A 27469-nucleotide genomic window follows, 5' to 3' on the forward strand; every position below is an offset into this window, starting at 1 on the left:
TTCCTGTGGATGTAGCCTGAACACCCAATGCAAATAAACTGGGACAAAATAAAACAATTATATTTATTACTTACAAGAAACCTCAAGACTTCTTACAGTTTTAAAAAAATTAATATGCATTCCATGATTTTGTTTCACATGATTTGGCATTGAATTCCCAAAACTCTGACACACATATTGCTCAATTCTTCATCATGAAACCACATAACACATTGTATGTTACTTGTACCTTTGCTCAACAATCCATTTTTCTAGCCCTGATTATAGCCTGTAGGTTTTCAGTGGGGTTTAAATCAGGCAGGTTCCCAGGCCATTCAGGCATATTTGCCTCTATCTGTCAAATACATTTCTTAACCTTTCATAAGGTTCACAAGGTTGCGTTACAGTACTCCATCTCCACTTGGGCATTCTGGAATAATTCTGTTTCTCAGAACATAAATATATGGATCAGAGTTCATCATTCCCTCCATGGGGACATGACTTCTGAGCCTTCAAAAATTCTTCAAACATATTTTGGGGGTGAAATCTTACATGTCATGAAGAAGCCCAGATTTTATCGACTCACCTAAATTTCTTCTGACAATATCTTTGGTAGAGCCTTGAACAAAAAAGCGAGTTTCATCAGTGAAAATCTCCTTTTCCAGACTTCAGTCCTCTAGTCTTTATATTGTCTTGACCATGAAAAACATTTTTCTTAATAGCAACAAATTTTAAAAACTGGTTTTTCTTCTTTTGTATATGTTTTTTTCCCAGTTACATGTAAAATTTTTTTAACATTCTTTTAAAAAAATTTTGAGTTCTAAATTCTCTCCATCCTTCCCTTTCTTCTCCCCTCATTGAAAGCAAGCAATTTGATATGGGTTATATACATGTGCAGTCATGCAAAACATATTTCCATATTAGTTATATTGTGAAAGAAAACAGATTAAAAAAAAACAAGAAAAATAAAGAATGAATGCATTCAGATTCCATCAGTTCTCTGGAAGTAGATAGCATTTTTCTTTTCTTTTTTTTCATTTAGTATTTTATTTTCCCCCAGTTACGTGTAAAAACAATTTTTAACATTCTTTCTTAAAATTTTGAGTTCCACATTCTCTCCTTTCCCCCTTCAACCTCCTCCCCCATTGAGAAGGCAAGTAGTTTGATATAGATTATACATCATAGTCACGGAAAACATTTCCATATTAATCATGTTGTGAAAGAAGACATAAGACCAAAAGAAAAAAAAACCCTCAAGAAAAATAAAGTAAAAAAAAAAAAGTATGTTTCAATCTGTATTCAGATACCATCAGTTCTTTCTCTGGGGATGGGACAGCATTTTTCATTTTTAGTCCTTCAGAACTGTCTTAGATGATTGTTGCTGAGAATAGCTAAATCTGATCATAGCACAATATTGCTGTTACTGTGTTCAGTGTTCTCTTGGTTCTGCTCACTTCACTCTGCATAACTTCCTGTAAGTCTTTTCAGGTTTTTCTTGCCATTTCTTATAGCACCACAATAGTATTCCATCACAATCATAGACTACAACTTGTTAGGCCTTTATCCAACTGATGGACATACCCTCAATTTCTAACTCTTTGCCTCCGTGAAAAGAACTACTATGAATATTCTGTACATAAAGGTTCTCTCCCCTTTTAAAAAATTTCTCTGGGATACAGGCCTAGTAGTAGTGTTGCTGGGTCAAAGGGTATACACACTTTTATAGCCCTTTGGGCATAGTTCCAAATTACTCTCCAGAATGGTTGGATCAGTTCACAACTCTACCAACATTAGTGTCCCAATTTTCTTACATCTCTTCCAAAATTCATTATTTTCTTTTGTATCATACTAGCCAATTAGATAGGTGTGAGGTGGTACCTCAGAGTTGTTTTAATTTGCATTTCTCTAATTAATAGTGATTTACAACATTTTTTCATATAACTATTGATAGCTTTGATTTCTTTGTCTGAAAACTGCCTGTCCATATCCTTTAACCATTTATCAATTGGGGAATGACTTGTATTCTTATAAATTTGACTCATCCTCTATATGTTTGAGAAATGAGGCCTTTATCAGAGAAACTTGCTATAAAATTTTTTCCTCAAAATGGATTTTTCTTAAAGTTTTTCCCATTTCAAGAAATCTATAAACACACTACAGAAGAATCAATAACAATCCTTCCAGATACCAGTTCTTCTGAAGGTCTCTGCTTGTTTTTTAAGGATTAATTGGGGTACTTTGAAAAAATAATTTGTCAGTTCTTGGTGTTTTTTCCCCACCAAACTTTCCTTTGTTATTCAGTGACATTGGTCTAATTTTATTTGGCGTCTGAAAGATCTCTGACGTGCTTGACTTGAACAGCTACCACAGCATCTCTAATAGTCATTGAAGTGTGATGTTTAAGAGCTACAACTCTCACACGTTTCCTTAGAATAATGTCCAATTCTTAAAAGTCACAGTATGAAAACAATAACAAAAGGAAGCAATGAAATGCCAGGTGTGGACAATGAAAGGGTGGTTAATTAACTGGGAAGAGCCCATTGCCCCAGGTGAACGCCAGGGACTTGAGCCATGTGGGAAAGTCCAGGGGCTTTTCCTTTTGGGGGTCCAGATCCCAAAGACACGGTCTTTTCCTTTGGGGGTTCAGATCCTATCCCCATCAGCTCTACCAATAGTATAGTCATGTGCCTAACATTCCATAGCCCCACCAACATTTGTCATTTTGGGGGGGTCAATTACGCCAATCTGACAGCTGTAAGGTAGAACCTCAAATGCTCTGATTTGCATTTCTCTAATTATTAGTGATTCTGGGCATTTTCAAATATGCTTATAGATAGCTTGGATTTCTTCTCTTGAGAACTGCTTGTCCATATCCTTTGAGCATTACTATAAATTGGATATGAAGCTATTTTTAAAAACAAGTAGATGAGAATAGAAGGAAGGCCAGGAAGAAATGACAGGCAATCAGGACAGCTCTGAAAGTTACTTGTTGAATTTAGCATACATTTGTCATTTTTATATAACATTTATATATTTAATATGTATTTAGCACTATCTTTATGTTATGTATAGTTACATATTATATTAATGCATAATATAGAAATAGATTAGCATACATTTGTCATTTTAATGTAACATTTATGTATTTAATATGCATTTAACATCATAATATATACAATTACATATAAAATGCATAATATAGAAATAGATTATGTTTAACATCTAGAGAAAACATTTCTATAGTTTTATATATTTTACATATATTTATATTTAATAATAAAGCAAGCTGTACATAATTGAGACTCATAGTTTCCTGTATAATCTTTTCCTGGTTTACCGTGTTGTACAAATGCCCATTTTATTTGACATTTAAGTTCACAATTTCAACGAAAAATAGCTGATGCCCTCCTTGGGATGACTGTCTTTCTAATTCTACTATTACCATTACTATTAGCCACTGCCGCTCTGATGACTACCTCAGCTGCTCCCCGCTAGGCAATTTCATCTCCAGATATTCATTTGTCTAGGATTACCAAAGAACAAATACATAAGCAACAAGTGTCACATCCTAGTAGAGGATTTACAGCCTGTGGGGGACTTGGGGTGGGGAGAGGGAGGAGAGGAATTTGGTCAGTGTCCCCTCCCCCACCAGGCAGCTTAAAGTAGTCTTTCATCTCTGGCTCACCAGGAGGAAAGAGGGCTAGGAACGTGCAGAGGATGGAGGTGGCCTTTTAATATATTCTCTGTTCTGTTCAGCAATCAAACCATGAGTCATCATGGCCAGAAATAGGCTCACCCTAAAATTTCTGTGTGGTCATTTGGGACTGGATCTAGGCAGGGCATATCTGCACAATTCAAGAATTGGTCCCCATTGGTCAGTCCACCCCTATTACACTCCCTTGATTCTTATTGGAACTCTTTCTTCAAAAAAAAAAATTGGTAAGTATTGGGTGTTGCAAATATCACACATCATGAAGAATGAAAGTGACTCCATTTTAACAGATAATCAAAACTTTGATAGGACTATAGGATTTATCCTGAGTCCTCATGAGTACATAGGCTCCTGACTTGTAAGACTTAAGATCAGAATTTATAATAAACAAAGAAGAGTAGTAATAAGAAAAAAAAGAATAGCATAAGATTAAGAATTTAACCCTGAATCATTAATTATTGAAAATAAAAAAATGGGAAAATGGTATCAGTGCTGACTATAATTTTGATGGGAAGTTAAATATAAATGAATTGCTACAACAAAAAGATTTTTTTAAAAGCCCCGAAGGATTTTAATTAGCAAACATGTAAATTAATTGTCAAATGGGAGTGACAGCTTTCAAAAACAATCCTGGGTTAGAATGTAAACTTGTTTGAAAATCTTTCAAAGGATTAAGAAAATTTCAGGTCACATGAGCAACAAGATAGAGGACTAGACATTTTCTCTGATCCCCAGGAACTCTCAAACCTTTCCAAAATGGAAGTTATGCACCAAAGTTAAAGTTACTTAAGCTGTCTTTGTGGTCTAGGATACACAGAATCCAAAAGAAGGTTAAAAAATACAAAAACAAAAGCCCCTCAAAACAAAGATCTAGGAACTGACTTTCACTGACCATGAGCTCACTTAGTACTCCTTCCCCACCTCCTCTGCTACGGGCATCAAAGCTGCAGGAGCAGACCCGAGAACCAGACACACAGGTATGCCACAAAACCCAATCCAATCCCATACATCCGTGCCCCTCCCCACTTTTCTAGTCCAGTGGAGCCTCCAACTCCAGGCTGTGGAAATTTGGACAGCCAGCCAGCGAGGCAGATGTCAGCCCTTCAGGAGGAAAAGCATGCTGGGAGCCACAACCCTGTAGCAGCAACGTCATAGAGCTCTGAATTGCTGATGCCGGACCAGAGAATGGAGTAGGGATGGGAGTGGGACAGGACAGCAGGTCCACACACCTTCTTGGGGGTGGGGTGGGGGGAGGTTAATGCTGTGATACTAAGGCTGAAGGAAAGGGCGTAGCATTTAGCTAGGGCCTGTTGTGATCACCCAAAAGTCACTTGGGGCAGAAATCTAGACTGATGAACCATGAATTACCTAGTGAGAGAGGAGGCTGAGATGCTCTGAGATCCAGCCCTCAAAGAAACCACCACCAGAGCCACAGAGTCAGAAAGTGAATAAAGGAGGATGGTAGGAGTATGGGGGTGGGACAGTGAAATTACCAAAGATGTCAGGGAGAAGAAAATTCAAAGACCACGAACGTGAGCAGAGAGATAATTATGAGCAGTTTCACCCTATAAAACCATTGGAAGTGGAAGGCCAAACCATTCTAAAGAAAGCCTAGAATACTATTGTGCTATAAGAAATGAGGAACAGACGGACTTCATAACAACCTGTAAAGACTTATGTGATCTGATGCTGAGTGAGGGGAGCAGAACCAGGAGAACATTATACACGATTACAGATATACCGTATCTCCGATGACTAACTTCGATAGACTTGGCTCTTCCCAGCAATGCAAGGTTCAAAGACAGCTAGCTCCAAAAGACTCTTGATGGAAAAAGCTGTCCACATCCAGAGAAAGAATTACGGAGTCTGAATGCAGACTGAGGCAAACTATCTGCTCTCTTTTTTTATTTTGTTTTGTTTCTTCTTTCTCATGGTCCATTGCATTGTATATAATTCTTCTGTGCAACTTGACTATTGTGTAAATAAGTTTAATGCAAAGGTATATGTAGAACCTATATCGGATTACATGTTGTCTAGGGGGGTAGAGGGGAGGAGAGGGAGGGGAAGAAAATTTGTAACTCAAAAACTTGTGGAACTGAGTGTTATAAACTAAAAATAAAAAAAAAATTAAAAAAAAAGAAAGCCTAGCAAGATATCTCAATGGTATTTGGTCATTTTCTCTAAGATAGGGGTTCTTGGCCTTATAGTCCAGCGAAGCCTTTGGATCCCTTCTCAGAATAATGTTGTTAATGAACACATAAAACAAAATACATAGAAATAGATAGGAAGTCAATCATTTTGAATATTTATTAGGATGTTTTTAAAAACCAAGTTCAGGGACCCTAGGTGAAGAATCCATGTTCTAAGACTATTTATTGGTAAAGGTAGGGCCCAATTTAGTAAATCAATCAATCACCCCACCCTATTTAAATTAACGGATATGTTAATGAGATGGGAACATATTTCAACCAATCTATCAATCAATAAATGAAGGACTTTAGACCATGTTTGGGAAGTGACATTGGGAAAGAACCTATTCATAGTGACTGAAGAAATTTGTGGTTGCCTGGAAAATATCAAGTTTGGGCAGAGAAAGTGCAATGAGCTGGAGCCAAGAAAGAATATTCTAACAAAACCATTTTGGGGCTAGGGGCAACTCTCAGGTTTATTCGGTTCCTTCCCATCCTCCCTTCCCTCTTTGCCTTAAGGAGTACTTTTCTGATCCTTAAAGAATCCAGAAGATTTTGGACTTTCCATCTTCCCATCATCACCCAGAACATCATTGGCTTGCAGCAGCGTTTTCAGTGAAAGTCAAGAATAAACTAGATACAACACAGGAACACTCCACAAAGGACTCAGCAAAGAAATTATATAATGTCAAAGGGGAATTTCTTCAGCATCTCACCAAGAAGGGAAAAGACTGCCAGTAACCAAGGGTTATATTAATCCTTTGCTATATGTGCTGTTCAAGTTTAAGTCCACTTTTTCTGGATTCTGTAAATATTTATAGAAGAATATGTCATAGATGGAGTGGGGTGATGTTTTGCACCAAAAATGCAACTGTGGGAAATACTCCTTTCTAAAAAGCTAATTAAGCTTGCCTGACTAATTGATAATAAAGTTACAATCATGGCAGGAAGCAGAATATCAACAGGGCTCATGAGCTATATATAGCACTAGACAAACATTCCTGAAACCCCTCGGGACAAGTTTTGGACTCTGAGGGTACAAATAGGTGAGCTCTGGGTCTTCAATTTGCCATTCCCAGTGTGAGTCAGTAGGGTGCCCAACTACATTCATAGAGGGATTTTCTCCGTCTGAGAATTCCCTATTTCAATGAAATCATAAGTCCAGTTACCACATCACTCTCTTAGGCACTTTGTGATGAAAAGCTAAAAAGATGCCACTCACAAAAAGTTGCTCCCAGGAATAAATCAAGAAAAAGGACTTATGGGGAAACGTTTGAGGCTTTTAAAATTCCTATTGGTTGTAGGAAAGGAAGGGGAAATGCAACAATAAATGAAAATTGAAGGGATTTCCCTTTATCACATTGGTGATGTTAGTTGCAGTTATAGCTTATTAGATGAGGAGGTTTGGAGCCACAAAGAGCTGAGTTCAAGTTTTACCTTTGACACCCCTGACTGTGACCTGAAGGTGCTGCCTTCCTTATATAGAAAGTTCCTATATAGGAAGGAAATCACAGTATAATCCACCCCCCTTCTGCAGCCACTATGCACTTCGATTTTGCAGTTCGTTTTCATATTAAGATAAGATGCTGGCCAGGGAAGCAGCTTGCCCAGGGTCATCCAGGAAGTAGTGGTCGTACCTGTGGCAGAACTGCATCGGGTCACTTGTGTTCCCCACTCTTTCCCGGCCACCACCGAGGCTAAACGCGAAAAGAAATGGCCTCAGCTGTTCGTTTAAATGCCCTGAGATGCTGTGTATCTTTTCAAAGTGCAGGTTATGGGTACAAGCCTTCCCATGTAGGCAGGCTGACACTCTGCTCCTTCTGGGGGTCCGCTAGCTTGGATGTAGACCAAGCTGGCCTGAATTCCTAATGGGCTTCCCATCCATCAGCAGATGGCATAGATTGTATTGGGGGCCATGGAGGAGGAAACGGGGGGGGGGCGGAGGGAGGAGAGAAAAGGAACCGAGGGCGGAGGGAAAAGAGGGGATGGAGAAGAAAGGGGACCAGATGGAGGAGGAAGAGGAGAAGGAGGAGGAATGGGGGGAGGAAGAGAGGGGAAAGGGATGGAGGAGAGGAGAAAGGATGAGGAGTGGGGGAGAGGCGAAGGAGGAGGAGTTGGGGAAGGGCAGAGGACTGGGGAAGAGAAGAAAGAGAATTGGGGACGGAGAAGGAGGAGGGAGGAGGCTCCTAGGTCTCCACTCCATTATCTCTGCATCGGCTGGGCTCAGATGTAGCCTTTTAATTTTTAAAATTATTTTTTAAAAAATATTTATTAATTTATTTTCAGTTTTCACCATTCACTTCCATAAGATTTTGAGTTCCACATTTTGTCCCCATCCTTCCCCTCTTCCCGCCCCAAGTCGGCGTGCAATCTGATACTGGTTCTATATATATATATTCATATTAAACCTATTTAAAATTATTTTTAAAAAAATTAACAAACATTTCTCTCCCTCTTCCAGCCTTCAACCACAGGTAAAAAAGAGAAAGAAATGCAACGCCCTTGTAATAAACATGCTTAATTAAAAAAAAAAAATTCCTTCTTTGGCCATGTCCAAAAATGTCTCGTTCAGTATGCTTTTGATAGAGTCCCTTCCCGTCTTCCCAGAATCCGTCCCAGCTTTTCTCTCTCTCCCTGACCTGTGAGAAGCCCGGAAGGATAAATCAGTTTCATTCCGATTGGCTGCCTTTGAAGAGAAGCAAAGAGAAATCCTCGCTGAGGAAAGCCTTAAGACTTTGTTATCAGGGACTTTCCCAAAACTCGCGACAAGCAAGTTTCCGTAGTGTAGTGGTTATCACGTTCGCCTAACACGCGAAAGGTCCCCGGTTCGAAACCGGGCGGAAACATTTCTTTTCTTTCTCTTTCCCCCATTCGCTCTTTCTGCTTCATAGAAGAGGGCTATTCACGCATGCATATGTTTTACAACTTTTTGAAAAATATCTTCACCCTCTTTCAGTGAGTGTATTTTTGCTTTTGGGTTAAGATCTTTGGCTCTAGATGCTCAAGGCAGTTTTAAAATTGACTCTTAAAAGTTCACAGTAGGGTTAGAAAGCCTGTCGCGTAATATTGCTTGCCTTTGCGCTACCCAGCGCAGTAGCTCTGATGGCAGCAATGCTGCGCTAGAACACGGGTTGCTGACGTCTCTGGTACCTCCTTTGCTCACCTGGGGGGCTCAGGGTGGAAGGCGAGGCAAGGGACCAGCCCAGGATCAGTGGAGTCAAGAGAGGGAAAAACAGGCAAGGGAGAGCCTCCAAAGCTTCTTTTAGGTACCAGGAAACGATGTATACGCTAACAGCAACATTGTTAACTACTTTGAGAGTCTTCAACCCTTTGACAAATGCAGTGACCAGCCCACGCACTGACGATAAAGGATGCTACCCCGCTCTCTGATGTGGAGGTGAGGGGCTCCCGATGCAGGATGAAATATGTATGTTTGGAGAAGGCTAATGTGGGAATTTGTTTGGTATGTGCGTATTTGCTACAGGGGTTTTGTTGTTTTCAGTGGGTGAGGGGGAATGTGGAAGAGAAAATAAATGCTTGGTAAATTAAAATGTTTATTTTAAAGTCCCTTGAAGGAGAGCTAAAATAAAAGAAATCTACAGGCTCTTTTTGTTTAGCACACAAATATTACTTTGAACAGGGACGGCGAAAGGAAAGAAGGGAGAGCAGTGACTCAGGAAAGCAAACTTTTTCTTTGCTTTGCACGTAGTTTTTGATTGATTGATGTGTCCTGGTGAGGACCAGCCGGGGAAATCTATTTAACCTCTCAGTCTCAGTTTCTTCATCTATAAAATGGTATAACTGTACTAGCCTTCTAGGGTTTTTGTGAGGCTCAAATTAGATTGATGCTTTGCACAGCTTAAAGTGCTCTATCAATGTTTGGCATTACAATTGTCGCAACAAAAAACAGATGATCAGTCACGAAACATTAATTAAGCATCCACTAGAAGCAAGGCATTATGCAAAGCTCTGAGGTTACACAAAGGAGGAAAAGACGGTCTCTGCCCCCAAGGAGCTCACAATCAAATCGGGGAGAAAGTAAGCAAACAAATATGTATAAACTACATGCCAGATAAATAGAAAACAGTTAAGAGAGGGAAGGCACTGGAATTCAGAGAGGTTCGGAAAGGTTTTCTGTAGATGGTATTTTAGTTGGGGTTTAAAGAACCGGAAAGGCAGTAGGCAGTAATGAGGAGGGAGAGTATTCCAGGCACGGGGGACAGACTGAGGAAACGCTTGGAGCCAAGAGATGGAGTATATTGTTCATAGAATAGCCAGGAGGCCAGTGTCGTAGGCTTAAAGAATATGGGTTGGGAAGTACGTGAAAGAAAACTGGGAAGGTAGGAAGGGGCTAAGTTATGACCGGCTTTGAACGCCAAACTAAGCATTTTGCATTTCTTCGTGGAGGCAATAGGGAGTCTGGAGTTTATTGAGTTCCAGGATTTGGGGGGTGGGGAGTGCGACATGCTTATACCTAATTACGAAAATCACTTTGGTGGCTGAATTGAGGATGGAGACGGGACAGGCTGGTTATTTTAATAGTACAGGTATGAGGAGGTGAGAGTATGGACCAGGCTAGGGAAAGTGTCACAGGAGAGGAGGGGGATTATATGAGAAACTTTACAAAGGTGAAGTTGGCAAACCTTGGCCACAGATTGGATAGGGGGTGGGGAGAAATACTGAGGAGTAAAGATTATGAGTTTGAGGGACTAGGAGGATGGTGTTGCCCTCTACAATAACAGGGAAGGTGGGAGAGGGGGAGGGTTAGGGGAAAAGATAATGAGTTCAGTTTGGGACATGTTGACTTTTTTCCTTATTTTTAAATTTCTTTTTTTCTCCCTTTAAATAGTATTTTATTTTTTCCAATTAATATAAAGATAATTTTTAACATTCATTTTTATATAAAATTTTTAATTCCAAAATTTCTCCCTCCTTCCCTCCTCTCTCTCCTCCCTATGACAGTAAGCAATTTGGTATAGGTTATATATATGCAATCATGTAAAACACATTTCCACATTAGTCATGTTGTGAAAAAGAAACAGAATAAAAGGGAAAAAACACAAAAAAGTAAAGTGAAAATGGTATGCTTTGATCTGCATTCAGACTCCAAAGTTCTTTCTCTGGATGTGGATAGTATTTTTCATCATGAGTCTTTTGGAATTGTCTTGGATCATTGTATTGCTGAGATGAGCTGTCAATCATAGTTGATCATGGCACAATGTTGCTGTTACTTCATACAATGTTCTTCTGGTTCTGCTCACTTCACTTTGTATCAGTTCATGTAAGTCTTTCCAGGTTTTTCTGAAATCTACCTGCTCATCATTTCTCATAGCACAATAGTGTTCCATTACTTTCATATACTGTAACTTGTTTAGCCATTCCCTAATTGATAGGTGTCCCCTTAATTTCCAATTCTTTGCTACCACAAAAAGTGCTGCTATAAATATTTTTGTACATGTAGGTCCTTTCCCCCTTTTTATGATCTCTTTGGAATACAGACCTAATAGTGATATTGCTGGGTCAAAGAGGGCACACAGTTTGATTACCCTTTGGAGATAGTTCCAAATTGCTCTCCAGAATGGTTGGATCAGTTCACAACTCTACCAATAGTGTATAAGTGGGACATGTTGAGTTTGAGATGTCTGAAAGACAATTGGAATCAGGAGACTGGAGGTCAGCAGAAAGGTTAGAACCAGATATAGGAAGATGTGAGAATCATCAACATAGATATTAATCCATGGGAACTGAAGTAGCATAGGGGAAGAAGAGAAGAGGGCCCTCTAGAGAACTCTGAGAGACACCTACAGTTACAGGGCATGATCTAGAAGAGGATCTAGCAAAGAAGAAAGAAGGAGCTGTCAGTTAGAAGAAGAATCAGGAGAGAGTGAAGTCCAGAATACCTAGAAAGAAGACAATATCAAGGAGGAGAGAGTGACCAACAGTGTTAAAATCGATAGATTGAGGAGAATAAGGATTGAAAAAAAAATCCATTGGTAGATCCCTGATAACTTTGAAGAGAGCTGTTTCACTGGAAGGATGAGGTTGGAAGCTGGATTGTTAGAGGTTAAGAAGAGAGTGAGGTGAGATAAAGTGGAGGCACCTGTTGTAGATGGGCCTTTTCAAGGAGTCTAGCTACAAAAGGCAGAAAAGATACAGTGGCGATGGAAGGATTAAGTGAAAATTTTTTGAGGGTGAGGGAGGCATGGGCATGTTTGTAGGCAGTAGGGAAGGTACTAGTTAGACAGGGAGAGACTGAAGTTAAGTGAAAGAGTGGGGATGATAGAGGCGGCAATCTTTTGGAGGAGGTGAGATCGCTTAAGCAGGTAGAAGGATTAGCCTTAGTAAGCAGTAAGACTGATTCGTCATCACGTCAGACAGGGGTGAAAGAGGAGGTGCTGTCAGAAGACACCTGAGTGATAGGAGATGAGGAAGAGGGGAGAAAAGAGGGACATAGTGAATCACCTCAATTTTTTTTTTGGTAAAGTATAAGGCAAGAATTTCAGCTGACTGGGGGTGGGGGAGGGGCAGCCACGGGAATTTTGAGGGGGGATGAGAAATTTTAGAGGGCACAGTTGAGTTTGTGGCTCAGTGGACAGAGCCCCAGACTTGGAGTCAAGATAGATCCGAATTCAGATCTAGCCTCAGATTAGCTGTGTGTCCATAGGCAAGTTACTCTTTGCCTTAGTTTCCTCATTTCTAAATTAGAGATAATACCACCTACCTCCCAGAGCTTTTGCAAGGCTCAAATTAGATATGTGTATGTAAGTATTATAAGTAAAAAATAGACGGTGTCCTAAGAGTCATTTATCTATCCATCTATCCATGCATACCTACATACAGGACACCCTCTATATATGAAGTTTTGGGGAGTAAGGACAGTGGCAACTGAAGAGATTTTTTTCTTTTTGTTTCCGTAAATGGGTTGCTGCGATGGGCCATGAATCCCCCCAATATCACTTAGTACCTTCCCGCATCCATAAAGGTGTAGGTGGTCTCCTCCCGGGTAGAAGGTGTGGACTACAAATCCCAGCATACACTGCTCTACCTGAGGACCCTGACCTTCCGGCCCCCGCACAACGCCGTGCCACCTGCTTCGTAGAGGAAGCCAGGTCTGCGTCCGGGACCCTCATGCCCGGAAAGGAGCCGCGTGTCCTAGAACAGGAGAGGCCGCGCTAGAGGCCGGTACTGGCTGCGGCCGGACTACAATTCCCAGCAGGCAGAGGGGCCGGGGGAGGGGGCGAAGGGCCGCCGGGCGCAGGGCATGCTGGGATCCGTAGTCTCGCGGGCGGGCGCGCTGGCTAGGCAGGCTCCAAGGCCCCGCGGCCTGGGCCCGGCCAGGGCCCGGCCCGCAGGGGGCCCGGGGCGTTGCTAGGGAACGCCCGCAGACCGGAAGTGAGCGCGGCGAGCGCGGAGGCCGGGGCCGGGGCGCCGGAGCGCGGCGGGCGCGGTGACGTCCCCCGACATGGCGTCGAGCGACTGAAGAAAGTGCCTCCCGGGTGGGTGCCGCCAGGTGAGCGAGTGCCCTCGCGACCCGCCCCAAGTCCCGCGCCCGGCTTGCCCGCGGGGAGGGACGGGGCGGGGCCCGCGGGCCCGGGCGGGCCTCAGTTTCTCTCTCCGCTGGAGCTCCTCAGCGTGCCGGCCCTTTAAAGTCGGGCCCTGGAGGGTGTAGACGCGTCCTTCGGCCTGTCGGGGCCCAGAGTTGTTTCTCCCTTAGGGCTCTGGGGATGGAGGAGGTGGTAGCGGCGGCCCGGGGTGGGAAGGGTCGGCCTCTCCCGTTCTGGAGCCCGCCCCCGGAGTCCCTCAGGCCCCGTCCCATGGGTCTGACCCCGGTGGTCCCTACCCGCCCTCCAGGCGGTCCGGCTCGCAGACCCCAGCCCTCTGCACCTGTGCCCGCCCCCGGAGCCCCTCCCCTCATCACTCCCACCGGCCCAGCTTGCAAACCCCAGTCACTGGAGCTCCTCGGGCTGGGTCCCAAGGGTCTGACCCGCTTCTCCCCCACTGCCCCCGCGACCCCTTTCGCAGACCGCCCACCCCCCGGCCCCGTGCACGCCCCCGGAACCCCTCAGGCCGAGTACCGCGGGTCTGACGCCTGTGTTCCCCTCCCTCCCCACTGGCCCAGCTTGCAGACCCTCGCCCCCGGAGCTCTTCTGGCCCCGTCCCACGGGTGTCATTCGCTTCCCAGCGGCCCCGCTCGCAGCCTCCAGTCCCCCTGCACCTCTGCCCTCCCCCGGGATCCCTCGGGCCGGTCCCATGGGTCTCACTCCTCTCCGCCCCCCCCTCCCCCAGGCGGCCCGGCTCTCGGACCCCCGGCCAGCCCCAGGATGCGGCCGTCGCACCACTGCGGGCACCTCCTGGAGCGGCTGAACGCGCAGCGCGAGGCGGGCTTTCTGTGTGACTGCACCGTGGTCATCGGCGAGCAGCAGTTCCGAGCGCACCGCAACGTGCTGGCCTCGTTCAGCGAGTACTTCGGGGCCGTGTACCGGGACTCCCCGCACAGCGATGTCTTCCTGGACCAAAGCCAGGTGAAGGCGGACGGCTTCCAGAAGCTACTCGAGTTCATTTACACGGGCACGCTGCACCTGGACAGGTAGGGGCAGGGCTGCGCTGGGGGAGCCCCCCGAGACCTCCCGAGCTTCCTCTCCCCCGATGCTGGGCTGCAATGTCTCCGCCTGCTGTCCCAGGTTTCCCTTTGGGGTCAAGTCATCTTCACCAGCCCTCCCTTCCCCAGGCTTAGCATCCCAGCCTTTCACCGTCCGGCCCCACCTCGCCTTGCCACCACAGAAGGGCAAAAAGTAACGAGGTTCTCATCTGAGATAGCATTCGGCCTTGGGGTGATGTGGCCTCCACAGTCCATGAAGTCCCCAGGTCCCTGCCCTATGCACCGCTGTCTGTCTGGGTTACCTCTTCCTGTACTTGCGCACAGGAGGGGGTCTCCACATTTGTCACTGTTACATTTCTTCACATTCAATTTGGCCTGTTTTTCCAGCTTTTTGAAATCTTTTTTCATCCCAATTTGTATTGCCAGATTCTTGTCATCTGGAAATTTGATAAGCGTGACCCTCAGAACAGAGATGGGGTTCAGCAGCATGCTGGTACAAGGGAATGCAAATGCAGCATATCTCCCAAGTCCAGACAGCAAAGAGATTTAGCCGTGGCATTAAGAGTTTGATTCTGACTCTTAACCAAAACAAACCAAAGTAAATTGTAACATAAGTAACAGAAGAGCAGACAGAGACAAAATCCAACTGAGTGCCAGGTTTCTCTCTACCTTTTCTCCCGTTGGTAGGGAATTGGTTAGTGCTGTTGTAGTTTTGTGTTCTTCCAAGCTCCCTGTCTCTGTGCTGCAGGGAAATGCTTTCTGTATTTGGTTTTCTGGAGGTTGGCACCGGATTGCCCTTGATGCCAGCTCCTTCTGCCACCTTTGTGTTCACTGACAAATGTTATGTGTCTGAAACTAGGACAAAGAATGAAACAATCTGTATCCAAAACTAACTAATGTTCTGTTGGGGGAGACAAGTATGTATAAAAATCTATGCCTCATAAACATAAAGTTAACAAGTATAAATGTGTGTGTATGTGTATATGTTTGTGTGTGTGTATCCAAGTTAAATACAAAGTAGCTTAAGATAGTCAGGGTGACTGAAATTGTGATTAGGAAAGGCTTCCAGAAGAACATGGAATCTGAACAGTCTCTCCGAGGAAGAGAGGGACTCTGGGGCTGGGCTAAGGAGGCCTTGCCTTCTCTGCCTGGGAGACTGGAAATGGGAGCGTTGTGAGTGAGGAGCCAAGGGGAGGCCAGTTTGGCTGCAGTGGAGGTGGAAGGGGGTGGTGGTGATGTCCAGTGAGACTGGGGAGGTAGGTTGAGACCAGATCTTGTAAGGCTTTAAGAGCTAAACAGAAATTTGTATTTTGTTCTTGTGCATTAGGGAGCCCTTGGAGTTGGTTGCACAGGTTCAGATCTGTGTTTCAGGAAAGGCATGTAGGATGGACTGGAGAGGGAGGCGGATGGAGGCAAGGAGACCCTTTAGGAGGCTGTTGGAATAATCTTGGTAAGAGTACCGTAGTAAGGGCCTGAACCAATATGGCACCTGCATGAGTGGAGAACAGGAGTCGGCTGAGAGAGATGCTGTGAAGGTAGAAATGGTGAGATCTGGCCACTAATTAGACATAGGGCTGAGGGAGACTGAGAAGTCAGGGGTGATGGCCATATTACAGCCCTGAGGCACAAGGGAGGTGGGGAGGACCTCCCGAAGAAGACAGGATGGTTTAGGGGAAAGAGAACAATTCAGAAGCATTCCTCTAGTGTCTCCTGCATACCAGGCCCTGTGACGAGTGCTTTGCAAATATCATCTCATTGGATTTTAAACATGTTGAGTTTATGATCTCTCTGAGAAAGCCTGTTTGAAATGAGACTGGGCTGGGAGAGTCTGCATAGAAATTACCATCAAACCCACGGGAAACTGATGACCTCAGAGAGTGTGAGTGAGTGAGTCTGGGTTTGGAAGAGAAGAGGGCCTGGGACAGAACCTGGGGAGCACCCACAGGCGGGGGATCCTCTGTGGAGACCAAGGAGGAGCTGTCAGCCAGGTGGGAGAAGTTGAACCAGGAGGGAACGTGCCCAGTGTCAGCGACTGATGTAGGAGGATTTAGGACCAAGGAGAAGATTTGGCAATTTAGAGGTCCGGTAACCTCACTGAGTGATAAGGCTGTAGAGCAGGGGGTGGAGGGGTTCTGTGTGTTGACAGCTTTTTTAGGGCGTTTAGCTGAGAAAAGGAGAAGAGCTAGGGGACATAGCTTGAGGGGATGGTAGAGTCTACTAAAAGATGTTAAGGAGGGGGGAGACTGGGATGTATGTGATGGCAGTAGAGAAGGAACCAGTTGGGTAGACTTGGAGATTTGAGGAGGGCCTACAATTGAGGATACGATCTGCTGGAGAAGATGGGAGGGGTAGCCAGTCACAGGTAGAGGAGCAGTCCTCTTTTTGTCAGAACCTGGGGGAAAGGAGGCTGGTGGAAGATGATGTTTAGGGGTTGGGGATGAAGAGAAGGGAAGGAGAGGAATTGTCTCCATTTTTTCAGGAAATTAGACAAGATGCGGGGAACTTTAGGGAAGAAGAAAAGCTTTGGGGTGGCTTCTTGGGGGAAAGAGACTGGCGGTGAACTTGGGAGGAATAAAAAGACTGCCTTGCTACAGGGAGGCCTTGAGTGCAGTTGGATAACTTGAATTTATACTGTGCCCAAGCGGTGTGATTGTGGCATCTCCTTCAGCTTTGTCAGCAGGCCCTTATGAGGAGGGGAGTAGATGTTGGGGGCTCAGGGATTGAGGACAACGCAGAGTTGGACTGTCTAATTGTCGGTTTGAGGACAGAGCAGGGGTAATGAAGGACTAAGGGTGGAAGGTGTGGGAATGTTGATGGTGGCGAGCAGCAGGTATGGAAAGGGGGAAGCACAGGAAAAGGAGGTTAGGATCAGGGCCCAGTGTGGGACTGATGGGGCTAAGACTTGGGGCTTAAGGACGTAGGAGAGGCAGGAGTTTGGGAGCTGGAGGGAGAGTGTCCACGAACATGCCCCCGGTACCAGGACGGGAGTTGGGGAGGAGAAGGTGGCAAAGGTGGAGCTCCTTGAGAAAAGAGGAAGAATGTCCTGGAGGGAGGGAGGTCAGTATCCTACAGCTGACATAATCTGGAATGAGTGGACTTCTAACGAGGAGGGGTTATTGAATGAAGGAGGCGAAGGGACAAAGGATGGAAGAGGATTCTGATGCCCCCTCTGAGACCAGTGGGGGTTGGGGAGGTTATGTGTGAAAGAAGGTACAGCCTGTGCTGGGCTGGAGAGCAGGGGTGCTGGGGGTGGGGGGGAGCAGGCTGCTGCTGTACAGACCCGGAGAACTCAGAGAGTCACTCTTGGTTGCTGCTGCTATCCCTTTCTCCTGTTGCCACCTGTTGATTCTGAAAGAGTTTCCTTCCAGGGTTTATTGAAGGAAAGAATAGAGTTTTGGGGATTTTTTTCCCCTTCTTTACCATTCCTGAAACAAACCTTTGGAAGTTTTCTAAAGTTTGTTGTTGTTGTTTTGCTAAAAGTAATATGTTAAAAAGGTTTCTCTACTGACTCCCTCATCTCTTTAACCCTGTTGGGAAAGTTGTATCTATGTGCTCATGTAGAGTCTTTGGGTAGAGAAAGGATCAGAGGGGAGGGTAAATATCTTTTGTTTTCTTCTGAAAAGCAGATCTGTGCTGCATTTCATCTCTATAGGAACTAGCCATGTTCAAAGGAAAACCTTTTGTAAAGTAAATCTTCATTCTTATAAACAGGTTTTATCCCGTTTTTGGATAGGAGTGATGGCAAGGATACTAACCAAATGATAGAAAATAAAAACTAATTTACACTTGATTTAGAAAGTATTTTATATAGAATTTTTGATATTAAAAATGCTTCTGATGTAGGAATTGATAAAGCTTCAAAAAAAAGATCCTTAGCTAACCTCTCTATAAAGTTTAAGGTATTACCAATGAAAGTTCGCTCTAATTAGGGAAGACAGTGTGATCTAGTGATTAGACAACTAGCCTCTGAGTTAGGAAGATTTGGGTTAAAGTCCTGCCTCAAACACAAGGCTTTTCTGGCATGATCCTCAGTCTTATACCTTTCCCACTAGACCACACTGCTCAGTCATAAAGAGCATTGAAGGCCTAGCTGTCCTTCACCCACCTCCTCCCAGGTTCCCTCTCCAATCTTGTAGTAGATGTTAATATTGTAGTTTATTCCAAAAAAAACCCCTAATCAACTAAAAAAAAAGCCAGCCCTCAAAAACTAAAAAATTAATGCAGAGAGATATACTTTGTTCTAGCTAAGCATTTTGTGCCTTTCCAGGATCACAGAGTAAGTTGTTTATTTTGGTTCAGCAGGAGCTGTAAGAAGAAATTTAAAAAAAAAATCACAACAGTCCTTTCTTTGTAGTTAGACAGTATGGGTGACCATCCAAAATGGAAACAAGATTGTCCAGCAAAGAAATTAATTATACTAATACCTATGAAAGTAGAAGATCCATAATAAAGGTATGAATGAATTATGTGAGCTTTTAGATTTAAAATTAAAAATATTTAGGTGGCAGCTTAGTGAAATGGGTTTCAGCATAGCTGAAGCTTCTAGGTGGATTCCCACTTCCATTCCCAAGTTGAAAGGGATGCTGGCACTTCACATCGATCATCAGGGCTAACGGGATCAAATTAGCTATGGTAGAACATGCAGAATTATAATTTGGGGTTTTAAGGTCAGATTTGGTTTGTCATAGAAAATCTGACAAGTAACTTATGTTACAGTTTAGCCCTGTCCCTAAACTTTGCTTCTCAAGAGGAACCCCTTATTTTCTCATTGGTCAGCTATAAGTAAGTGTGAAAGTGATTATGGTTATTTGTGAATCTAAGTATTACTTAACAAAGGGCTGCGTAAGCCTTAAGATATTTTATATTAAAAGTACATGATTTGAAAATTTTCTTTGGTATCCATATGATTGTAAAGTTTAGAATTAAACTTTACATACAATGATTTCTCATTTTTAAGTTCCGGAGTCCTAACTGTAGTCCATAAGGAGAAATGAGTTGCCTTATGTACTGTATCTCTACTTACACACAAAATCTCCAACCTACCAAAATGTATTTGAACGTTACCACATGCTAGCCTTAGAGCTGGGGGGATTTTAGAGGCCACTGAGCCCAGCCCTGGTCCTTGTTTTACAGATAGAGAAAATGAGGCACAGAGGCCTGAAGTGACGTGCCCACAGTCCGTAGCTAGTAAGTATTTGGAGCAGATAAAAGCCCCTGCCCTTGACTCCAGAGGTAACTTTGGAAGTTAGGATGCATTAAGGTTTTCAGGCTGGCCCATACAAGATTTAACTTGTGTTAGGGTGGAAATACAATGTATTTATAATGAAAAATCTTAGAAAGCAGGGATTAAACAAAAAGGACATATTTAATGACAGTTTATTTTGATTGCTGATACTTGAAGGGAAAGTAGGGTCAATTAGAGGAAGATGAGGAAGGCAGTAATTTCAAGTACTTTAGTATTGTCCCTATTTAAAAAACAAACTTAAATTTATTTTTCTGTAATGCAGGTGTATCATTAATATTGTTTTAGCTTAGCCATCATTAAGATTTTCTTCCTGCTTATAGAGAAACAAAAAGGGAGAGATTTTCTTGAGAGTTAAAAGGGAGAGGGGACCTCAGAAAACTCTAGGAAATATTGTGGGAAAGCGATTGTCTGAACTTAGAGCTTATCTAGTTCAACCCATTTACTAAGGAATGTTAAATGGCTGACTCAACCAAAATCATAGAAGTAGTTAATTAAAATAAGGACTACAAGGTTCTAAGCTTGTGGTGAACATGTCTTGGACCTCCTGAAAATGCTTTACACACAGTGCCATTCAATAAGTAATTGGTGAACTGGGCACCAGACCTGCAGGACATTGCCCATTCCCCTTGTAAGCAATTAGAGAGAAAAGGGGAGCCCATGATAGGTTTGTTTTCCACCTCTGTTCCCCTCCCTTTCCCCCCAGAGGGGAGAACTAAGTGCCGGGAAGACCCATGAGGCCAGATCCTTTTTGGTGTGGCAGCCAGTGACTGATTCCAGTGAGTGTAAGCCTTGGTGGAAGGTGAGAAGGGTGATCTGGTGGATGAGAGAGGGAAATTTCTCTGCTTGGCTTCAAAGAATAGAACTAGAAGCAAGGGGTGGAGTTGGCAAAAACAGCAGATTTAGATTCATTGAGCCGGCCCAAGCATAGAACAGGCTTCTCAGAAAGTGGTGTGTTTCCTCTTGTCAGAGGTCTTCAAGCAAAGGCTGGGTGACTTGTCAGGTGTGTTATACTAGAGATTCTTGGTCAGTTATGGCATTTACCATGACCCTTCCCTCTCAGTGACTCTGGGACCAACACTTTTCTGTATGAACCAGATAATGAGAGGTCAAGTGTTCCTAACCTGGAGTGCCTGTATATATACTCCTTTTATAAAATTGTCTAGTAAAATGCTAATTATACCATATTAATTTGTGTTGTGGAGAATACCTAACTTTGACTACTTAGTCATTTATGTTTTCATTGCCTGTAATATGGAGGTTGTAATTTTGTATTCATACCTTGTCCTAAATTAATTTACTGATATATTTATTGATCTCTCTCTGTGTTTGTTCTATGTCCCTATAAATTACCTGGCCTATTATCAACAATAAAAGGTTTTCTTTGACCAGAATATTGTCATTTAGCCTTGTTTCCTTGCAGTTGGAATGTTAAAGAAATTCACCAGGCCGCAGACTATCTCAAAGTGGAGGAGGTGGTCACTAAATGTAAAATAAAGATGGAAGATTTTGCTTTTCTTGCTAATCCCTCTTCTGCAGAGACATCTAGTATTACTGGTAACATTGAGTTGAACCAACAGACTTGCCTCCTCACTCTTCGAGATTTTAACCGGGAGAAATCAGAAACCTGTATTGATTTGGTTCAGGCACATGCTAAGAAGGTGACTTTAGAAAAGAAGTCTCCTCAAACCAAAAAGAAGAAGAAGACTTTCAATTCCCAGAAAAACGTGCAGAATAAACCAGTGCAATATTCCAGTGACATTTTAGAGAATTCATCTGTTGATATGTTCCTAGATATAAATAAATTGCCTTCACCAGTAACAGATCAAATTGCACAAGTAAATGATACCTCGGAACTCCAGCTGACTTCAGTTGTGGGAAGTGATAGTTTTACAACACAAGATATCATTTTACAAACAGTAACAGTGAAACAGAAGCGGGGAAAATCACAGCCAAACTGCGCATTGAAAGAGCACTGTATGTCTAACATAGCCAGTGTCGTTCCAGACACTTACCAGCTGGAAGCCTCTGGAGAAGACCTAGATCCGAGGTACTCCAAGGCCAAGCCCATGTGTAACACTTGTGGGAAAGTGTTTTCAGAAGCCAGCAGCTTAAGACGACACATGAGAATACACAAGGGGGTCAAGCCCTATGTCTGTCAACTTTGTGGAAAAGCATTCACCCAGTGTAACCAGCTGAAAACCCACGTCAGAACTCACACAGGTGAGTGTGGCTTTTTTTAAGTTAACATTTCTGTACGGTGCTGATTACTTGCTGCTTGAAATCTGCATATTGTATACAGAAAAAAAGTGAAAGTATAAAGCTGTTGAAATATTGTTAAATGTGCATTTTGTGGTATTCACGATTTAGTACCAATGCCCAGAAGACACATGTAATTCATTAATTCTATAATTTCTAAGAATTAAAAGTAAGCTGTTTAATTTGGTGCTCACCTTGCTAGTCATTAAGAGGAACAAAACTGTTAAAGGCCATCTGTGACTTTCCCTGACATTTCTCATTTGCTGAAGCTCCTCTCTGTCCACTTCTCTCTTTAGCTTGTCAGCTTCTAGGTCTTTGCCACAGTTTCCATTGCTGTAACCAGTGCTTGCCTTCCCTTTCTTTAGGTGCCTTTATCCTGTAGTCGCTTGTTCTAATGAATATTTACATTGCTATTTTTATGTATGTTGAGCTCAGTCATTCTGAGAAGCAAACTTATTCTTTTCCCATTGATCTTCTCATTTAATGAGTCTGGAGGAAGCTCTCCTGATTGCTTTAGCTGCTTTTTAGGCATGTCCTTTGTACTGGTAACTAGAAAAATGGTGAAGAACTTGTTTACCTTTTTGTTGTTAAGTACCATACAAATTTCCATTTAAATCTGAGTGCTTTCCTTTGGATTTTTTAGGGGAGAAGCCATATAGATGTGAGCTCTGCGACAAAGGTTTTGCTCAGAAGTGCCAGCTAGTTTTTCATAGTCGTATGCATCATGGTGAAGAGAAGCCCTATAAGTGTGATGTTTGCAATTTACAATTTGCAACTTCTAGCAATCTCAAGATTCATGCTAGGTAAGAAAAATCGGTATATGGCATGTTTTATCTGTGGCTGTCAGTCAGTTATTGGACATAGTACTGTACAGGGGGACATTTTGACCTCATGGTGATTTCTCTAGTGTCTCCATCTATACAAATAGTCAGTGCCTGATACCCTTCCACTAGGGCATTGTGAAGACATGTGAGATATTTTAAGAACAGGTAAATTCAGGGTGCTCTTGTTAGAGAGATCTGGATAGCGTTTTGAGACAAGGTATTACATTTTTTATGGACTATTCAAACTGAGTCTTTCATTCATCCTGTTTTTCCTTTTCTTCCTCTACTCTAGTTCATAGCATAGTGCCTGAAACAAAGTAGGTGCTTAATAAATGTCTTTTGACAGAGGAGGACTTCTGAGTAAGAGGACACAGTGTGAATATTTCCTAGCCATTATATAGAAAAGCTTCCACATAAGTAGAGTTTTTGGAAAGGAGGATAATGGTCTCCACTTTCTGTTGCTATTAATTTAGATCAGCTAGTAGACCATGAAGGGTAAAGTGGCACTTCAGTTGAATTGTCCTCATACCTGAGTTGGTCACTAGGCAGCACTCCCAGGTCCTGTTGGGTGAGATAATTGGAAATATTACTCTGAAGATTAAATTGTATTAAGAATTGCTAAATGAGAGGGGGCATTTGGATGTTTGTTAGTAGCTGATGGGACATACATTTTATATATTTTTAAAAATTAATTTTTACACACACACACACACACACGGCATCACATAGTGTAGTTGACAGAGCCAGTCTTGGTGCCTGGAAGACCAGGAATCAAGTCCTGCCTCTGACCCATTCTGTCTCCATGACCCTGGGAAATCACTTTACGTGCCAGTGTTGTAGGCTGCTCCTGGAACCTACAAGTTGCAGAGAAGGTGCCAATCTTCATTGATAAAAGTTATTTTCCTCGCCTGGGAGTTCCCTATTATAATGGAATCCCTAGTCTAGACCTCCCTATGCACCCACACATATACAGGTGTGTCATGCATACATCCGTAGAGATGGAAAGCAATGAAAAACAGGTTTCTTTATCAAGTATACAGACTAAACAAGCAAAACACCCAGGAAAGAGCTCTGCTAGGCTAACTCCATACGTGGGTTTTTGTACCTTTACACTAAGGAGCCACTTGAGGGGTGTGAGTTTCTGGTAAGAGGAAATTTCAACTGTCATGAAAATGTTGGGCAGAGTTTTTATCTCTTCTCCCAAGTAATAACTGAGACAACTGGAACATTGGCTTCTATTTAGAAATGTTTATAAGTCAAATGAAGGCCAATTTTGGAAACCTACTCTTGACCTTTGAAGCTGCTATGAAAGCTTCACCAGGCTGTATGACCAGTGTCCATATGCTGGTCCCTAACCACAGACTTCTCTGTTGCCAGGAAGCATAGTGGAGAAAAGCCATATGTGTGTGACAGGTGTGGACAGAGATTTGCCCAGGCCAGCACGCTGACTTACCATGTTCGTCGGCATACCGGAGAAAAGCCTTACGTGTGTGATACATGTGGGAAAGCGTTTGCAGTGTCTAGTTCCCTCATAACTCACTCTCGAAAACATACAGGTGAGAATTGGATGTGAAAAGGTGATGCTTGAAGGAGAGGGAGCTGTGGACCAGAGGAGGAGAAGGAGGGGGATGGGAGAAGAGAGATCAAGGGAGTGGCTGTGAGCTGAGTCAGAGATTGGTCCGTACAAGAGGGTGGAGTGTATAGGTGTCCAAAGGGTATTCATTCAAGTAGGCTTTGTATAAGTTAAATATAAAAGTTATAGCCAATTAAATATAAAAGCCAAATTCTTCTTTAGGTCCATTATTTCAATAATAGCTATATGTCATTCAATCTATCAACTGAAAAAAATCTATAATAGTGATAACTTGATTTTTTTTACTCAATTTAAAATTTCAAATTTTACAAAGAATGTCCTTCAAAATCAGAGTATCTTATTAGAAACATGTTTTCCAGGTTTGCTTTCTGTAGGACTGTTTATAATAGAGTCTTAATTATGTACTCTTACTTTCTTCTATCGATACACTAGTTACCTTATTTTCAGGGCTGCTGCTTTTAATGGTTGATTGAACTTTTAAAATTACATAAAAAATCAAACTTAGAGCAAACTTAGGAAAAACTTGTTTCTGCTGAAGAGATATTTATAGAAATGAGACCTCATATGAAAATAATCAGCTTATATGAAAAGTACAAAATACTAGTTGCTAACATTCATGAAGTTGGATCACTAAAAATACTAGTACACCTCTAAAATCTTTTATGAGATTAGAGGTTTTAATTGAAATGTTATTTTAGAATAGTTTATTTGAGGTAATCTGTAATTGATAAAATATTTTACTGGTATAGTACACCACCTCGCTATCTTTTATTTTTCATCTAGGTGAAAAACCATACATATGTGGTATTTGTGGGAAAAGTTTTATTTCCTCAGGAGAACTCAACAAACACTTTCGATCCCATACAGGTCTGTGTTTAGGGAGAATGTATTATTCTGTGTTCTCTCTTTCTATAATTTCTTTTCATGTAAGCCTTAACTCAACTTTTGGTACAAAGAGTTGTAAAAATAGTTTTTAAACAGACATACTCTTATCATAAGCAGTTAAAATTAAATTAAAATGAAGAAAATGTTTACTGCTGTTTACCAAGGAAAACAACCTTGATGGTTGCTGTTTTTATCCCCTTAGAGTGTCTCCTTCCTTAGTACTAAGTCTAGGAAGTGCCTGAAACATTCTCCATTTGCTCATTTGTTTGGTTTTTAACATTAAGCCTACCCCCAACACCCTTCCTTGATTTAAATAGAACTTATGTACAATAATGGCAAGCAAGAAAAATTTCTAACTAGTAAAAAATTACCACCTTGTAGCACCATTACTTTATTGAATCAAAATTTATGGAAGGAAAACAAGGAGAAACTTTGTCGTACTTTAAAAAATGAATTAAATCATTTTCCTTTTAGAAAAAGGAGTTCCTATATATTTTAAAATCAGACTTTATGGAACTTTTTTGTTTTAGAATTGGACATAAAATTTATGATTATATTTATGAACAATATAATATTTAGGCATATTAAGTGCATATATGTGTTGATACATATATTTTTGCTTCAGCTACCAACCTATAGAAATGTTGAGATTTTTAAACTTAACTTTTTTTTCACCTCAGGGGAAAGACCATTTATCTGTGAATTATGTGGAAATTCCTATACAGATATAAAAAATTTAAAGAAGCACAAAACAAAAGTCCATTCTGGTAAGTGAGGAATGCCATGATGAGATGTTTTGTTTTTGCCTAAAGGAAATAATTGCATTATTCTGTAGGTTTGCTCCCACCTTGAAGACCTGAGATTTATGAAGTGGATGAGCAAAAGACATGAGATTTAATGTAGAGAAGTCAGTGCACCTTCCTGTGAAATTGGGAGGGTTGGCAGATATGGCATCCCTGTTCTAGCATTTCCTCGTAGGGTAAGGCTGACCTTGGGCTCTCAGGCTGAGCTAGCAGGGCCCATGCTGGGGTACATTCTCCTGGACTGCAGAGGCTGCAAATCCAGTGCCAGCCTGAGGGTCTGTGTCCCACTGAGGCTGCTGCGATCCTCCTCTGATCCTGTGTGGCAGTGATAGAGAATGGATCACATAGTTTTTCAACCAGCTATAAATTTCAGAGTTGAAATTGAAGAGGCCAGCTTCCACCTCTCACTGAATCCCTAAGTGAAACTATCAGCAAGGGGTCACCAGCATTAGCTTGGAGACATCTAATGAAGAAAACTTGTTGTCTCTACTGTTTTATGTCTCTGATTGTTTAAAGTTTTTTTTTTTTCAATTAATAATAATTATTTTTTTCTCTCCCTTCTTTAACATACCCTTGTAACAAATAGCAAAATAAAATAAATTCCCATATTGGCCATGTCCAAAAATGTCTCGTTCTTGAATGTCTTTAGTTTTTAAGTCAAGCCTAAATTAGAAGAAAGAATAAATATAAAATATGGGACCCAATTGAGAAAACATTACCTGACCTACTTTTTTAAAGTGAAAATTTTTGTCTCGTTTTTATATGTAACTCCTGTAGTTTCCCACTTCCCTTTTCAAACCATCCCAGAGAGCCATCATTTATAACAAAACTTTTTTTTAAAAGAAGAAATAAAATTCTGTAAAGCTAGGTAATAAATTAAAAAATTCTGGGATTATATGTAGTATTCTATACCTGTGGCTCTCCAGCTCTGCAGAAAAGCAGGAAGAGGGATCTTTTCATATGCCTTTGGGGCCATACTTGGTCATTAAAATTTCATAGTATTCTGCTCAGGTTGTTGTTCTTTTCATTGATATCATTATAGTTGTGTATGTTGTTTTCTAGGTTCTGTTCATTTATTTCACTTTGCATCAGTTCATGGAAGTCTTCTCATGCTTCTCTGAATTCATTATGTTTGTCATCTATTATAGTGTGGTAGAATTCCATTACATTTGTGTACCACAGTTTAGCTCCTACCCAGTCAATGTGCAACTACTATTTCTTTCTAGTTCTTTGCTACCACAGAAATATTGCCACAGATATTTTGGTGTATTAGGGACCCTTCTTTTTACCACTGACCTTGTTATATGCCCAACAGTGGAATCGCTGGTTCAAAAAGTATAGGCATTTTAGTTAAGATATGTGTATGTATATTCATATACATAC

The 27469-nt window shown here is 42.1% G+C and overlaps 1 protein-coding gene and 1 non-coding gene across 3 annotated transcripts in view; both read left to right on the forward strand.

Annotated features, from left to right (window-relative positions):
* Nucleotides 1-8653: 8653 nt before the first annotated feature.
* On the forward strand, nt 8654-8726 carry TRNAV-AAC. Its single transcript has one exon. It is a non-coding gene; the product is annotated as a tRNA-Val (tRNA).
* Nucleotides 8727-13269: 4543 nt separating this feature from the next.
* MYNN (myoneurin) overlaps nt 13270-27469 on the forward strand; it is a 33732-nt gene continuing 19532 nt past the window's right edge. The window contains exons 1-7 of one of the 2 annotated variants that reach the window (XM_036755135.1): nt 13270-13390; nt 14167-14467; nt 21145-21944; nt 22624-22783; nt 24182-24360; nt 25182-25265; nt 25964-26050. In XM_036755135.1, the coding sequence (XP_036611030.1) occupies nt 14202-14467; nt 21145-21944; nt 22624-22783; nt 24182-24360; nt 25182-25265; nt 25964-26050 (1576 nt within the window). In that variant the 5' untranslated portion in view covers nt 13270-13390; nt 14167-14201. The remainder of the gene's footprint in view (nt 13391-14166; nt 14468-21144; nt 21945-22623; nt 22784-24181; nt 24361-25181; nt 25266-25963; nt 26051-27469) is intronic. The other variant, XM_036755136.1, reaches the window with a different exon arrangement.

Source organism: Trichosurus vulpecula, chromosome 4, assembly GCF_011100635.1.
Source record: "Trichosurus vulpecula isolate mTriVul1 chromosome 4, mTriVul1.pri, whole genome shotgun sequence".
Classification (NCBI taxonomy): Eukaryota; Metazoa; Chordata; class Mammalia; order Diprotodontia; family Phalangeridae; genus Trichosurus; species Trichosurus vulpecula.